The sequence below is a fragment of the Ovis aries genome, chromosome 3 (assembly GCF_016772045.2).
Source record: "Ovis aries strain OAR_USU_Benz2616 breed Rambouillet chromosome 3, ARS-UI_Ramb_v3.0, whole genome shotgun sequence".
Classification (NCBI taxonomy): domain Eukaryota; kingdom Metazoa; phylum Chordata; class Mammalia; order Artiodactyla; family Bovidae; genus Ovis; species Ovis aries.
This window is the reverse complement of record NC_056056.1, coordinates 56,396,154-56,413,413: the sequence shown is the minus strand read 5'-3', so window position 1 is coordinate 56,413,413 and position 17,260 is coordinate 56,396,154. Positions and strand designations below refer to the sequence as shown.

General features: G+C 38.8%; 1 protein-coding gene across 2 annotated transcripts in view; it reads right to left on the bottom strand.

The window, feature by feature from the left end:
* The window catches only part of DNAH6 (dynein axonemal heavy chain 6), a 289,159-nt gene that overhangs the window by 245,328 nt on the left and 26,571 nt on the right, over window positions 1-17,260 (bottom strand). For both annotated transcript variants that reach the window (XM_004005864.5, XM_042246026.1), the window contains exons 5-10: window positions 12,576-12,843; window positions 8,864-8,998; window positions 8,655-8,775; window positions 7,709-7,823; window positions 5,395-5,563; window positions 2,427-2,543 (exon numbers count right to left, since the gene is read on the bottom strand). In XM_004005864.5, coding sequence (XP_004005913.3) covers window positions 2,427-2,543; window positions 5,395-5,563; window positions 7,709-7,823; window positions 8,655-8,775; window positions 8,864-8,998; window positions 12,576-12,843 — 925 coding nt within the window. The remainder of the gene's footprint in view (window positions 1-2,426; window positions 2,544-5,394; window positions 5,564-7,708; window positions 7,824-8,654; window positions 8,776-8,863; window positions 8,999-12,575; window positions 12,844-17,260) is intronic.

Below are 17,260 nucleotides of genomic sequence, written 5' to 3'. Positions count from 1 at the left end.
AATTTGGGGCTACATGAAGCAAAATCTTATCTGTGGTGTGAACATATGAATGTGCTTAGCCCACAACTTATCTAGGAATTAAAAATACTCCTGTTGGGCTTCCCTGGTGGCTCAGATGGTAAAGAATCCACCTGTAATGCAGTAGACCCAGGTTCAGTCCCTGGATTGGGAAGATCCACGAAAGGCTATCCACTCCAGTATTCTTGCCTGGAGAATTTCATGGACAGAGGAGCCTGGCAGGCTGCAGTCCTTGGGGTTGCAAGGAGTTGAACACGAATGACCGACTAACATTCATGTTGGCAGTAGGGTCCTACAACAGGAAATATTAAGTGTTGAGGTTTTCAAGGCCTATCCCTTGGTGCTTAAGGAGAATAGCCAGCTGCTAGCTGGAGAGAGCTTTCTTGTGTTATCTTCCTGTACTCTGTCTTCCATGTTAAGTCTATGAATATTCTGGCCTGGAAAGGGCATGAAAATCCAGTGTCTCTCTTATTGGGAACTCCTGAGAGACAGTCCAACCATAGGGACCTCAGCAGGCTGCTCATTCTTGTAAATACCCTAAACAAGCCTGATGATCTCATAAATTACAGAGTCAAAAATTGTTGGAAGAGGAAGCAACCTTAAAACTCACCGGCCTCCTTATTTCACAGATGCATGTACTGAGCCTCAGAGAGGTAAGTGTTTTCCCCAAGGTCAAAAAGCTTACTGATTGAAAAGCCAAGACTAGAATCTAGAGATCCTGATTCCTAGTGCTTTTGCACCACAGTACACCAGCTAAGGACAGAAAATATAGTCTCTGATTGGTCTATTAATCTGTGCTTGTACCTGAAGGAGGAAAGCAGAACTCTAAAATGTCTTCCAGAATCCACCCTCCCTGGTTTACATGCCCTGTATAATCCCCTTCTCTTGGATATGGGCAGTATCTGTGAACATGATGGATGCCACAGTCATGATGAGGTTACGTTATAGGGAAAGATGAAGGGACTTTGCAGACATAATTGACTGTGAGTTAATCAAGAATGTGATGGGACTTCCCTCATCGTCCAGTGGTTAAGAATCTGCCTGCCAATGCAGGGGATACTGGTTCGATCCCTGGTCTGTGAAGATTCTACATGCTATGAGGCAACTAAGCCCATGTGCTGCAACCACTGAGCCCGCGTGCTGCAACTATTGAAGCCTGCAAGCCCTAGAGCCTGTGCTCTGCAACAAGAGAAGCCACAGTAATGGGAAGCAAACACACCACAGTTAAGAGTGTAGCCTCTGCCCACCACAACTAGAGAAGGCCTGCATGCAGTAATGAAGACCCAGCGCAGCCAAAAATCCATACATAGATAGACGTATAAATCCATAACTCCATAAATAAATAGACACATTTAAAAAAGAAAGGATGTGATGATCCATGGTAGACCTGATTGAATCAAGTGAAAGTTCTTAAAAGAGAGATTGGGCCCTTCTCAAAGGAGATTCTCCAGCTGGTCTTGAAGAAGCAGACAGACATGCTCAGCTGACTTCTCTCAGGAAACCATGGACTTCAGTCCTATAGCTGCTTAGAGATGAATTTTCACAACAACTTGAGGGAAACTGGAAGTGGATCCTTCTCCAGTAAAGCCTCTGAGGAAACCTCAGTCCAGACAACACCCAAAGGGCAGCCTAAAGAGGCCCTGAAGCAGAGAAGGAGCTAAAAGGTGCCCAGACTCCTGACCCACAGAGATGGAGGTAATAAATGGCTATTGCTTTAAGTAGCCAATCTAGTGGCAACTGACTGCAGAGCATAGCAAAAACTGGATGTATGGAAGAAACCAACACAATATTGTAAAGCAATTATCCTCCAATTAAAAAATTAAAAATAGATACCAAAACAATAAAATCCTCTTAAATGTGACATATTTAAAAAAAGATTTCAAAGTGGTATTTACAACAGCGATTTCTTGGACTCACATTAGAAGGATGCCTATGAGTGAGTGAGTGAAGTTGCTCAGTCGTGTTCGACTCTTTGCGACCCCATGGACTGTAGCCTATCAGGCTTCTCCGTGGGATTTTCCAGGCAAGAGTACTGGAGTAGGTTGCCATTTCCTTCTCCAGAGGATCTGCCCGACCCAGGGATCGAACCCAGGTCTCCCGCATTGTAGGCAGATGCTTCAACATCTGAGCCACCAGGGAAGTCCTCTAAATTCATATACAGACTATATTCTTCTGATAGTATACCCCATCAAGCCCCTAATCTGTCTCAAATGAAAGGAAATGTGCTAAACTTTCAGGTACCTTTTATGTAGAAGCCATGCTGTGCACAGAACCAATGCTCTGCCTTTTTCTTACGATCATTTTGGAGAAGTGACAAGGGTGAACCTGCTAATCATTTAACAGTAGAACAACTGCTTCATTTTCCAAGAAGTTATTTATACACAGATGTTAAGGGAGGAAACACATACCAGAATATCTTCCAAAGAAGGCTGAAAGAGCAGTGACTCGACTGTCAAAATCAGTTCTGTGAGAAACATCGGAACAAGAGACTCATCTTCTTCCTGCTTCTCCAACACAGGGGCCCCCTGCAATGAGCACATGTGCGGTGTTATAAAGATATAAGATGTCGTTGGTTAGTCATTAAGTTGTGCCTGACTCTTTGCGATCCCAACGACTGTAGCCTGCCAGGCTCCTCTGTCCATGGAATTCTCCAGGCAAGAATACTGGAGTGGGTTGCCATTCCCTTCTCCAGGGGATCTTCCTGACTCAGGGATCAAACCCACGTCTCCTGGATTGGTAGTTGGATTCTTTGCCACTGAGCCACCAAGGAGGCCATTAAAGATATTAAGTATGAAGGTCTAAAATAAAAAACCCTCTGTATTACAGAAGGCCCACAAACTTATACAGTTAGCTGATTTTATAATGTTGGCATGTCTTTCAAAGAATACTACCATAGAAATTAAAATATAAAGGCAAATATGGAAAGATTATGCAATTATGTAAAGCTTCTCTCCTTGTAAAAAAACTATCAATAAAGTGGAAAGGCAAACCACAAACTGGAAAAATGTATCAGTAATGGGTACAGCAGGTGGAAGGTTGATTATATTTAAATACAAATATCTTGATATGGTCAAAAGGAATATATACTAATAACATGATCACTGACAGTAAACAGAAATATACTTAAATGGAAAAATGGGCCAAGGTCATAATCTGAAATTTTTTAGAGGAAATGTCAGTCAATATCCTCTTCTTTCTCTTTCTCTTGATACTTTATTCAGTAACATTTATCGAGTACTTTACTGATTCCCAGACAGAGCTGCGTATTCATGTAAATTTCATACCAACCATGTGTAGTGGGTCTTAGTAGGTATCATTATTACTCCCATGAGAAAGTAGGATCTGGAGAAGGTAAAAAACCCAGATTTTTCTCGTCACAGCACCTATCCCCTTGTCCTGTACAGGGGTGGTAGTTAAAGGGACATAACATTTTAAAGTAGTGAACTGAACTGAACTGAACTGAACACTACTTTACATCCATCAGATAGGCAAAGACTGAAATGAATGATAACATCTAGACTGCATGTGAGCAAAAGTTCATTCTTGAACATTGCTAGAAAGGTTGTAAACTGACACAAAAATTTCTGGGAACTTATGCATCAATTCCGAAAGTCTTAGTGAGTGAACATATTTTTGACCCAACAGTTCCAGATCTATAAATTTCTTCTAAGGGGAAAAAAAATCAGAGATGCATGGAAAACATATAGATAAAGATGTTCTTTGCAGCATTATTTAGAGTAGTGCAAAGTTATCAACAATAGAAAACTATTTACAAGATGTATAATACATTTCTATGTGAGAATGTTATATGGAAAAAAAATACAAATCGACTTGGGAGATTTTTCATAATATATTGCAAAGTGGAAAAAGCAGCTGATAAAGCAGTAAGTAAAGTATGATTGTCTTTTCACCCTTGGAAATAGATGTCTTGGTATAGTAGAGAATGCTTTTCTTTGTGTATTTCTGTGTTTTTCAAATTTTCTGCACTTAGCATATATTACTTTTACAATTAGAAAGATAAATGTTACTTTCAAAATGTGATAGTATTGAAAAAAAAAGGAACTAAGAACAAGGGAGGAGAGAAAGTAATGAAAAGACATATGCAATTAAAATTGAACTTTTAGAGAAAATGAAAACTATTACAAAGAGCACCAGCCCTTGAAACTGCATAGTTGGCTTTCCTGGGGATATATAAAGATATGGAGGTAGGAAGCTTGATGAAACCAGATAAACATGTTTTGCTGTGTTTTTAGGTACCTGGTATGGCACCATCTTTCATATCTTTTTGCCTTTTCATACTGGATGTCAGAGTTGGACCATAAAGAAAGCTAAACGCCAAAGAATTGATGCTTTTGAACTGTGGTGTTGGAGAAGACTCTTAAGAGTCCCTTGGACTGCAAGGAGATCAAACCAGTCAATCCTAAAGGAAATCAGTCCTGAATAGTCATTGGAAGGACTAATGCTGAAGCTGAAGCTCCAATACTCTGGCCACCTGATACGAAGAACTGACTCATTGGAAAAGACCTTGATGCTGGGAGGGATCGTGGGCGGGAGGAGAAGGGGATGACAGAGGATAAAATGGTCGGATGGCATCACCGACTCAATGGACATGAGTCTGAGCAAGCTCCACGTATTGGTGATGGACAGGGAAACCTGGCATGCTGCAGTCCATGGGGTCGCAAAGAGTCAGACACGACAGAGCAACTGAACAGAACTGATGGCGCCATAATCCAGGATCGACTAGGGGAAAGTTTATTGGGATAACAGATAACATGCCTTCTCTCTAGAATGCATTGCTACTATTCATTTGTACTATTTAATCTCAAACATCTCAAATTACTCTAAGATCAACATCCTCCCAAGAGGTTATGCACTGAAAGCACCAAGGTTTGCTCCCATGAGTTTCTTCTTCTTGCCTCTAAAACCACTGTTTATCTCTTTCATTTATACCAATTTACCTGCTTCTCTGCCAGTTCATGCTCACAATGATCCCTGAACTATAAGCTACTTGGGGGCAAGTATTCTGTCTATGCTTTTCATTACTCTGTACCCAACACTGAGCATAGGGGTAGGTACACAGCAGATACTTAAGGAATATTTATGGAGTGAACACATGAAGAATCTTTAGCAATGCCTGTGAGAGTGACTGCAATATTCAGCACAATGGATGTTTTCTCTGCTATTAGATACTTGCTGATATGCTGATTTTCATTCTTCCATTCCGTATGTGCATAGTAGACTGTTTATACTGTGAAACCCTCTAAGCATTTCTCCTACTGTTTCCAGTACACAAAATATAGCATAATTCATAGAGCATAGCAAGCACTTCTCAATGAATGTTGCCCAGTGAATTTTCTTAATTGTATCTGAATTTACCTTTTTATCAGTGACTTCAGGTTTCTCTTCTGTAATCCATTTCTGAATGACATCTGCTGAAGGTGTTCGTTTTAATTTGTCAGTGAGGTAATTCAAAAGAGAGCTAGCAGAATTTACTGTTAGGACGTGCATTGTATTCTCAATTAGATAGTCATTTAGACGAATAAAGCTTGAGAAGAAAAAAAAAACACAGCTTCAGTTTTCTATACTCACTACATAGTTTTGAAAGTGACTCTAAAGCAAGTATTTAAATTTTAAAATATAATTTCTCTTTGACTTTCTATTTATATTGTGACATCAGGGATTTACTGTCCAGAAGAGTTGTTCTTAGACATTCTTCACCCTGAAACACAAATATACTCAAATATATAGCATCAATTTAGCTAGACATTCTAGCCATTCCGTAGGATATTTAGTGAGCAATATAGTTATCAAAAAAAGCACATAGCTCATCTAGCCAAAGGGCCATAAGAGGTTTTTTTTTAAGATGCTTAAACAAAGAAATTAGCAAATACACATCTGTGACTTACACTCTAATGGTAATGAAATCTTTGCTATTCAATAATTGTTGCTGGACAGCAACTGCTAACCCCAAGATGAAAATTTAATGCTTCCCTACTTGAGTGTTTCGAATGCAAACTGAGTCAGCAAGGCATTAGGAGTAACTTTTCATTCTGCTTAAGGGGAGCCTAAGGTGCCTCTAGCCTATGATAATAGTCTCAGGGACTGCTTCACTGCTTTCTGTTGCAATACAAGCATTATTATTCGATTATCTCACATTTGAGTGTTAGTCGCTCAGTTGTGTCTGACTCTTTGCAACTCTATGGACTGTAGCCCACCAGGCTCCTCTGTTCAGGTAATTCTCCAGGCAAGAATACTGGAGTAGGTAGCCATTCCCTTCTCCAGGGGATCTTCCTGACCCAGGGATCAAACCTGGGTCTCCTGCATTGCAGGCAGTTTCTTTACCATCTCAGCCACCAGGACTGGGACACAATTAAGGTTAATCAAATAGCTGTAAAAGTTGGACCAAGTTAGTGAACACAGAGTAACAGTCATCAGTGTTTTCTAGTGCCACATACACTCTTCAGGTAGTATTTGATTATTTTGTTTGCAAGGGTTACTTGCAGTGATGAGGTTTTAGAATGATGCAGAATCCAGCTGCGTAAGCAGGTGGATCATAGCTCAGTTGGTAAAGAATCCGCCTGCAATGCAGAAGACCCCGGTTTGATTTCCTGGGTTGGGAAGATCTGCTGGAGAAGGGATAGGCTACCCACTCCAGTGTTCTTGGGCTTCCCTTGTGGCTCAGCTGGTAAAGAATCAACCTGCAGTGCAGGAGACCTGGGTTGGGAAGATCCTCTAGAGAAGGGAAAGGCTTCCCACTCCAGTATTCTGGCCTGGAGAATTCCATGGACTATATAGTCTATGGGGTCGCAAAGAGTCGGACATGACTGAGTGACTTTCACTTTCACTTCACTTCAAGCAGGTGGAAGGTCCTGGTGAAGTCTGGAAGGCAGACTTTGTTCCCTGGTCTCCTGGTGACAAAACCTGACTCAGAAAGGCAGTGGAACTTGGTGTGGCCGCACAGCTGCCTGTAATTCTTTAGGGACCAAGACAGGTGGAACAGGCCCTCCAGATCACTGGAAAGCAAAGTGTCAGTCGCTCAGTTGTGTCCAACTTTTTTCGACCCACAGACTGTAGCCCATCAGGCTCTGTCCATGGAATTCTCCAGGCAGGAATACTGCAGTGGATTACCACTTCTTTCTCCAGGGTATCTTTCCAACCCAGGGATTAAACCGGGGTCTCCTGCATTACAGACAGATTCTTTACTGTCAGATCCACTGGAGAAGACTCCAAATCTCTATGTGCCTGGCTTCTTACTACCACCTGCCTGATGCTCCTGACTGGGCCAGAGGGAAACAAAACCTTAGAGATCAACGAGGAGTCCTCGGCCCTTGGACATACATACCTACCACTTTCTCTGGTTGCTTTGTTGGATGGCAGCTGGAGGGGTGGGTTTCTGGGGCCCTCATTCAGGTTATCAGGTCCCCCAAATCCCTCATCACTACTAGCAAATCCTGTGATAAAGGCTTTAAAAAGTGTTTGTTTGTTTGTTTGTTTGTTTGTTTTTTTGCTGTGCTGTGTGGCATGTGGGATCTCAGTTCTCCAACCAGAGATCGAACCCTCACTCTCTGTACTGGGAGTGTGGAGTCTTAACCACTGGATCAATAGGGAAGTCCCGAAGGCTTTGACTTTTAATGAAACCTGAGAAGAATGGAAGCTCTAGTTTTTCTTGAAAGAAAGAATAACCATTTACCATGTCAGCCTCATGCAGTGATGCCTTTTGCTGGCCTGCTCTGTGTAGGTCATTTTCTCAGAGTCTCCTGTAGGCAACTCAATGAAACTTCCGCTTTCTGGCATTTTAAAACGACCTATGAACAACAGAAGAGGCAGTAACAAGAATCCTTCTGTAAAAATTCCATTTCTTTCAGTATGGATTAAGAGACAAGTAAAATTCAAAACTTACAAAATGCTTTGGTTCATGAGATATTTCAGATGCCAGGAAATAACCCAGTTATCCAAACAAATTCCACATCGAAGGATTTCAACTCAACAAAAGGCACTAGACAGCTTACTAACATTCCTTTTAATAGCATCTGATTTTACTCTTCTTTTCTGCCTGCATAAAATTTTCCTTTAGCCTTCCTGCCAGGTGGGGCCAGTTCTGAGATTGTCTATAGTAATAGGTCGGACATACATTTAAGCAGAGAGACCCTGAGTCAACTATAAAATGCTTGTGAAAGGAAGGTTCTGTAAACCAGTTTAGAAATACTATACATAAGCAGGGGTAATGCAAGAAAGATTCAGTATTTGCATGTTTCCTCCACTTTAAAATATACAATCAATTTATAATCTATCAAGCAATGTTTGGAATAACTGAAATATAGGATCATTATTTTAAACTTAGGGGTTCCCAGGTGCCTCAGTGGTAAAGAATCTGCCTGCAGTGCAGGAGACGTGGGTTCAATCTCTGGGTCGGGAAGATCTGGAGAAGGAAACGGCAGTCCACTCCAGTGTTCTTGCCTGGGAAATCCCGTGGAAGAGGAGCCTGGTGGGCTACAGTCCATGGGGTTGTAAAAGAGTTGGACGTGACTTAGCAACTAAACAATGGCAGTTTAAACTTAAGAAAAGTAGAAAGAAAACAAGTTAACATTTCAGAAAGCCACCACTTCCGGTCCAGTGGCATTCTTTCCCTTTCATACCCTCAGAAGATTCACGTGCACAGTCATCAGGAATAAATCCTGCAGCACGCAGAGCAATTCGACAGGCTTTTCTGACCACATCTTTTGCCTCGTTTCGAAATTCTTCTAGGCGCTCTGTCACCTAGACATTGATGAATATATATCATTAGTGGCACCAAAGTATCAAAAATCGGGGAAAACTCTTGAAACTGATAGACAAATTTTCTCACCTCTCCTAGCCGTACAACTTGTGCAGCTTTAAATTCTTGCAGGGTGTAGGTATGATATTTTTCAATAGAACACAGTCCCATAAAACTCAATTGATAACACAATTCATTTATTTTAAGGAGAGCTGGTCGCAAATACTGAATGAAAATAAAAAATTATCATTGTTTAGTTAAAAAAAGCTCAACTTTAAAGGTATAAAATATTTGGAAAGAAAGAATGGGAATTAAGGAAAATAAATAGTTCTATATGTTAATTTCAGCTACAACTACAAAGAACATATATTAAAAAGGGACACTTCTGAAATTCTGTTCTGGAAGTATTTTTTTAATTATCAGATTTAATTTGTCTGAATTCCTTTCTTTTCATTTCGAATACACACGCTTTAGCTATAAAGTTGAGGGCAAGAAACAGAGGAGTGGGCAATATCTTAAATTTCACTAGGTTTGACTAATAGCTAGTAAAAGATTCTTAGTGTTCCTAAGGACTTCACAATGTCTGGTCACCATGATAATGGAGGTGCCCATCTACTGATCTAAGAGGCTATGATACAGAACAAAGACAAATTTAACTCTACAATTTCAGTGGGTAACAGTCACTATTAAGAATCTATTTTGCAATGTGGTCTGGGAGAATGAGTGGAATTATTTGTGGAATAATGTCACATAATGTAACTTAATCTTCCACTATGCCATCATCATAAATCTGGCTTCTAGGATGTTGGCTTTGAAGACATATGTTCCAAGATTGTTTCTAGGTCATTCCTGCTTGCTTCTAATCTAATCAGAGGAGAAGCAGATGCATTATCTTTTTAAAACGTTTAATTTACTTGTATGTGACACTGGTTTAAGTATTATATACAGCACAGTCTTGGACTCCTTTCCAGGAGTTTTTAAAACAGGACAAACAATAGTCATTTAGATCTCATGAAATAGTGTTTCAATTATTTATTCTAAGTACAAATAAAAGGAAGTTACAATTAGTAGAGTCCTCAGTGAAGAGATTTATTTGAGAAAACATCTAGGAAGTCATGTTGCCCCTAAGATTCATCTCAAGGAGGAATTTTCATGATAAAAAGAAGCAAAATACAATATTATAAATCAACTATGCTTCAATTTAAAAAAGAAGCAGAAGTTTACAGGCTATGTCTCTGAGTTGAAATAAGATATTAAATGAATTACTATGCAAACAGGAGTAGAAATGAGACTGTAATCACAATTGGGCAGCAAAAGAAAGAAAGTCCAGTGTATTATGGAGAAAAAGTCCTTGAACCAAAAATATAAGTTCTGCTAGTAAAGGGATAAATAGCTAGGATCCAGGTGGACAGCAAAACTGGTATTGATGGTCTGCCAAAAAGTGAGAGTTTCACAGTGGGAATTTGGGGGATATATATAAAATCTGAGAAATTACTTTGGCTTAACTTAAATATCTGGCTATCAGCATAAAGGACAAAAGTGAAAGTTGTGAATGTAACAGAGACTGAAGCTGTTTTGTGTTTTCCTCTCGTCACTGTTTCTGCTGTTAGCAAATTTCAGATGGGATTTGGGTTAGGTGGTTCATTCCTGGGCTGGTATACCAAGAGTGCCCATCGAAAGTGATAAGCATTAGCGTTATTTTAATATTTTATAATAAGTATAAATAGAATATAACCTTTAAAAATTGTAAATCACTATGTTGTACACCTGAAACATGTAATGTTATATGTCAATTGTGCCTCAATAAAAATTTAATTAATTAACTGAAACACAACAGTCAAACTACTAGAGTCAATAATAAATTCTGCAAAATTTTAGGAAACAGGCTCAATATACAAATGTCAATTGTATTGCTATATAGAATATATATATATATACACACTATTTATAAATGAGGCTTCTCAGGTGGCTCAGACAGTAAAGAATCTGCCTGCAATGTGGGAGACTCGAGTTCAATCCCTGGGTCAGGAAGATCCCCTGGAGAAGGGAAAGGCTGTTGATAGGTGGATGGATAAATAAAACATATATATCCATACGATGGAATATTATGTACTGGTAAAAAGAAATGCCATGCTACTACATAGGTCCATCTGTGTAGCAAACATGCTAAATTAAAAATGCCAGTCACAAAGGACCACATATTGCAGGTTTCAATTTATTTGAAATGCACAGAGTGGACAAATCAAGAGAGAGAATATGTAGACTGGCGGTTGATCAGAGCTGGGGCAGGGGTTGGATTGGTGGAGTCAGGGAAACATGATGCTAATCAAGGAGAGGGATCACTCTTTTTGGAGTGATAGAAGTGTTCTAAAATAGACTATGGTGATGGCTGATCATTCTGTGAATATATTAAAACCATTCAATAGTATACTCTAAATGAATGAATTGTATCAATTCTATTTCAACAAAGTTGCTATAAGGAAATGTGGGCACAGATGCTAATAAGGTTGGTTACTAAAAATAATAAAAAGAAAAATTTCAAGGATATCCTTTCAACATGGTCAGAAAAGAATGAAAAGAACCAGCCCTCCTAGTTAACTTGTAAATATAAGACTAGTGGTGTGTAGTAATGATAGTATCTAATATTAATAGATATTTAAACCAACACAATGGGTCTTTTGGTTGTATCAACCTAAGATTAAAATGATGTGAACTTTCTAGTCTGCTTGGACTACATAAAAGAGAAGATATTATCCAGGTCAAAGGACTATTGGTATGAATGGTGGGCAAAGAGAATGACAACTCTCAAGCACATGATATAAGAAAACAAACTTAAGGATTGAGAGGTTAAAGGGAGGAAGAACTATTCTATTTATCTAGGAATAAATTAATGAAATACACAATGTCTAAGACATGGTAAAAGATGAAACATGGTAAAACAGTGGTAAAACAGGTTCAAATGATTGATAGATCCTTAGTGAAATTAGAGTTCTAGGGGCTGAGTTTGCTATCAAGAAGGATTAGAATCTATTCGACAACTCAGAATGCTTGATTGGATGGAGGACTTGAGATGGTACATCTTATATACCTGTTTTTGTACTAACATCTTATGTGAGTTGTATTTCTTTCAAGTTCATTTATTGTGCAACTGATGCCTTGGTAACTATCTTTCAGATTACCATATGCAAAGAGAAGGAAATGACCAGTAAAATGCAAACTTGAAGTTTCTGATGTGAGAGGGTGGTGATTCAGTGTCATAAAATAGACATAAAATAACAGTGATTACAGTTCATTCCCAGGGGCCAATCAGAAAACTTCTACTGCAAGTCGAAATTCAAGAAGTAGAGATTTTAAATATGGCCACATACACTGTAACAGTTCCTTTCCCATGATTATCCCCTCCTCCAAAGTAAACACTAAAAATTTCCCTACTGTTTGAATTCATGATTGAAAACACATGCTACATTGGGAGATACTGGCCCACGAAAGCAAGCCCACAAATTATTCTGGACCATAGAGTCCAGAGGGTCTCAAAGATGAGAAGAAGTAATAGGAGTTGCTAGCCTGTTCTATTCGAGAGGATACAAAATTTTCCTGATCAACAACAAAGGGAATCGTGAATCTAAACCTCTAAGGCTTTGCTTCTAAACAAAGGGGACCTATGCAAACCCTAGGTGAAATGTAGAAACACATTAGACTGTCAGACCCTTAAACGACAATTCTCTTAAAAGAGGAAATATTCTATTTTTGAGATTTTTTTTCTGTTAGTAATTCTTTTGAAATATGATTAACAAATACATACGTGGTTAACAATGAACAGATCTTTTTGTAGAGATTTTCGACATCCACTGATTTTTTTGGAGCGAACATTCTTCTTCCACACGTTAAAAGCCTTCCATTTCCGAAAAAGTGAAAATATGGGAATCTTAGTGAGTTCTCTGTGATATAGGTATTCCTGTTCCCATCGATCAATTTCGATAAATTCAATGTCATTATTATAAACATGTGTTACTGCCTTTTTGCTAATAGTATAATAGTCATTTTTATTGATGTTCTCATAATTCACAACCCTATGAACAAATAAAAATTGGAGCAAGTGAATACAGCATTCAACATAAAATAAAGCCATTGCATTACTATTTTGTTTTAAAAAGGTAAAAGATTTCTGGAAAACAAATGTTTCAAAATTTTAAAAATTCTGACAGACCACTTTTAGACTGAATAAATTATTCAAGAAAAGGGAGCCGCTTTTAACAACAGTTGGACTTACCGTAACTCAAGGATTTTACAATTTTGGCAATATGTTTGATAATTTCAGTTATGTGATTTTTACAAAAACAAACCAATTGTGGATTTTTAAAGTGAAAGATACCTGGAAATAAGTTTTTATTTATCACTGATTGTTTAGAAACTATTCAATAATAATAGTTTGAAAGAGTTTTACTCTACCCAATATTGACAGAACCATGAAAAAGATCAAAACAAGAAACTAAGAATTAGATTAGAATCAAGACCTGGATTAAACTTTAAAAAGTCCAATTTATCATCACATATCAAAATAACTGTTAATGAGAAATTGCTTATTTCAAGATATTCCTCTTTCAACTGTCATTAAGGGTATTCTTCAACCTCATTCATAATAAGAAATAGATCAAGCAAAGAAGTAAAGCAAGAATGGGATAAAAACCAGAGCATGGAGAGGAGCGGGAAGCAAAGGAATGAGAATAGAAAGGGTGATTCCCTAAAACTTCTTAAAATCTTGCTTACAGACACAAAGATATTTTCTGTAATTTTAGCTATAGCACTGAAATATTGGATATTATTTAAATGTTTATTAACAGACCAAGTGCAAAATATGACATGGCAAAAACAAAACCTCAAACTGTTTCTATGTTAAACCATGCAAAAACTGTAGTTACGTATGTTATACAATAATTCTAAAGATTACTATAAAAAATTCAGACAGGAACCCTCCAGTGAAAATCAACTGTTTCCCATTTCTATTTTTCTCTTCCAGTCCTTAGCTCTGCATTTTGAACCTGAGTTCATGATCTTTAGCACAGCCTTCAGGTCACATGTAAAATACCTGAAATTATACTTAAACAAATTTATGTACATATGGGTGATAAGTTTTTTAAGGGATTGGAACAAAATTCTCATATGCTTTGTGTTTGTTAATCAAAAAATGATGAACCAGTGGCAAAAATGATTTTTTAGGTTTTAATTTCTATTTTTATTTTAATAACACTAAGAAAAATATTTAGAAATTAGGGCATACAGGGCCAGAATGAAAGTGACCTCAAAGCAAGAGCTCTTCAAGTGAGCACAAAAAGTAACTAGGGGGCTGGTGGGCTGTGGACTGGGAGAATCTCAAACGTCTTTCCCCCAATTCAGTGCTGTAACAGAGGAATTTCAACTTGCTTAGCTCCTACCTAACAGAACTGTTGAAGAAGGCGATGGCACTCCACTCCAGTACTCTTGCCTGGAAAATCCCACGGACAGAGGAGCCTGGTGGGCTGCAGTCCATGGGGTTGCGAAGAGTCGGACACGACTGAGCAACTTCCCTTTCACTTTTCACTTTCATGCACTGGAGAAGGAAATGGCAACCCACTCCAGTATTCTTGCCTGGAGAATCCCAGGGACAGGGGAGCCTGGGGGGCTGCCGTCTATGGGGTCGCACAGAGTCGGACACGACTGAAGTGACTTAGCAGCAACAGCACTGTCTGACTCTGTCTGTGTTCTAACTGACTCACAGCAGAAACATTTGGGGGAATGCCAGATATTACACGTTGCTGTTAAGTTGTATAGAAAATGTTAAAATGTTTTTCTTTTTTCTTTGTTAACATATAATTATGAGCTTAACATATAATTAGGACATTCTTCAAGTGATTCTCTACAAAGTGGGAAATTTCAACTTGTCTCTGAAACCGTAATCAACCTTAGATGTTTCATTAACTTCAGTCATCCAACCAACCTAAAAGCAAGAAAAACAGTTCACTAACGGCCCTGGTGTGTGTGTGTTTAGAAAACTTACTCTGTGTGGGTCTATATGCTACTAAAGGCCCTTCGATTGATAGAAGATAGCAGGCATGGTCCATGACATTGAATTTTAACTTACTGGTTCTCAGTGCCACAAAGAGATCCTTTTTATTTACATTTTCCTATCTATTCAAGATTCTCATTCTGAAACCCCTAAGCTTTTTCCTCCACTCTACACCTCTGCTCCTCACAGGGCAAACAAACACATGAGGGTCTTTTTAAAATTTGGATCATCAGCATAAAAATCACCTGGGGTGATTAAGAATCCAGATTTCTGGGTCCAACACAGAACCAGAATCTTCATGTATAGAACTTGAGAGTCTAGCTTAGCAAATTTCCTGTGTGATTCTGACACACAATAATGTCTGTAAACACTGAATTCTATTTGAAAGCAAATCAACAACAACAAAACCATGGTGGTGACATGATGAGCTCTCTTTTGTACCTTCATTTGAAAGTCTTGTCCCAGAACTTCCCTGGTGGTCCAGTGGCTAAGACAACATGCTCCCAGCGCTGGGGGCCTAGGTTGGATACCTGGTCCTGGAACTAGATCCCACATGCCACAACTAAGAGTTCGCATGCCGCAACTCAAGATCCCACGTGCTCCAACTAAGACCTGGTGCAGCTAAATAAACAGTAAATTAAAATAAATATTTTTTTAAAGAAAAACTTTACTGTACCTTCACTGTGTTTTATCCCCTTGAGTATATTTTTCATGCTTTCCTCCAAAGAGAGATGGAGAGGTTTCATCAGCTTTTTCTACCTCTCCTTGTATTTGAATACTTTTTCTCTGCATTTAAAAATGTATAGAACTTCACTTTAACTTGTAGAAAGCTTTCCTTTTTCTTTCTTTCTTTCTTGACCCTGTTGCCCATTTAACTTAAAATCCCATGTCATCTTCCTTCTCTTAAACTTCCTGTATAATGGTTGTATCCACCCCATCCATTCCTTCTTGTTGTTCAGTTGCTAAGTCACGTCTGACTCATGGCAACCCCACGGACTGCAGCACATCAGGCTTCCCTGTCCATCACTCTCTCCTGGAGTTTGCTCAAATTCATATCCATTGAGTTGGTGATGCCATTCAACCATCTCATCTTCTGTCGTCCCCTTCTCCTCTTGCCCTCAATCTTTCCCATCACCAGGGTCTTTTCCAATGAGTGGCTCGTTTCATCAGGTGGCCAAAGTACTGGAGCTTCAGCTTCAACATCAGTCCTTCCAATGAATATTCAGCGTTGATTTCCTTTAGGATGGACTGGTTGGATATCTTGCAGACCAAGGAACTCTCAAGAGTCTTCTCCAACACCACAGTTCGAAAGCATCAATTCTTTGACACTCAGCCTTCTTTATGGTCCAACTCTTACATCTGTACATGACTACCAGAGAAACCATAGCTTAGACTATATGGATCTTTGTTGGCCAAGTGATGTCTCTGCTTTTGAATATGCTGTCTAGGTTTGTCATAGCTTTCCTTCTTAAAGTTTCTGAAAACTAGTCTTCTTCCTCACTACTCTAATACAGTGATTCTTTTGAGGATCAGCAGGAATTTCCTTTAAGCCCAATCCATTTGGTAGGCAGAAGGGACAGCAGGGTCAAAGAAAGCTTTGCAAAAGTTAAAGAAGCATATGCACAGTTCTCCGGAATCCTATTCTGCTTAGACTCTCTAGTTTGCTCCCGAGAGGCTGAACCCTAAATATACTCCTGGACTGCTGTGTTTTACTCCTCACATTGTAAACCTTGGCATTCATCTGTTCCAGGAATTGATCCTCTACTCCGAAGTGAGGGCTGCCTATTCAGCACTTCTTGGCATTCAGAATTCAGCCTCAAACTTCAACAGCTTCCTTTGTTTTTATTTGTTTATTTTTTGACTTTGTGTGGCTTGCAGGATAGTTCCCTGACCCGGGACTGAACCTGTGCCTTCAGCTGTGAAAGTGCAGGTCCTAACCACTGGATCACCAGGGAATGCCCTCAGCTGTCTCCTTTGGATATCTGTTTCATCAAGGCCTTTCTTTGAGAAAATAACCAGGAAAATTAGTCTTCCTTTAAGATCTCAAAAAAGAACTTAACTTTTTAAATTGCTGTGCTCTAAAATTCCTACTTTGCTGATAAATGACTTTATGACCCAATTAACTTAAACAGAGATCCTTGGACAGTTAATCAGGCTGAGAAGAATGTCTTGAATAAAATTATACTTAACTGTGTTTAACTGGAAAAAAAAAAAGATGCTTGCTGTCTTTCCTTGCTGTTCAGTGCAGAATCATGGAATCCCTTATCAAATTATTTTGTGATAGAGTCTCTGTCCATCTGAAATGAAACTTAGACTCAAGGCTTCTATGAATGTCCAAAAGAATGTGTCATGTTAAAAGACTTGTATGGCCTATTGTGGGAGGTCATCCACTGTCCCGTTATTCTTCATTTCAGATAAATGAAATCTACTAAGGTTCTAAAAAG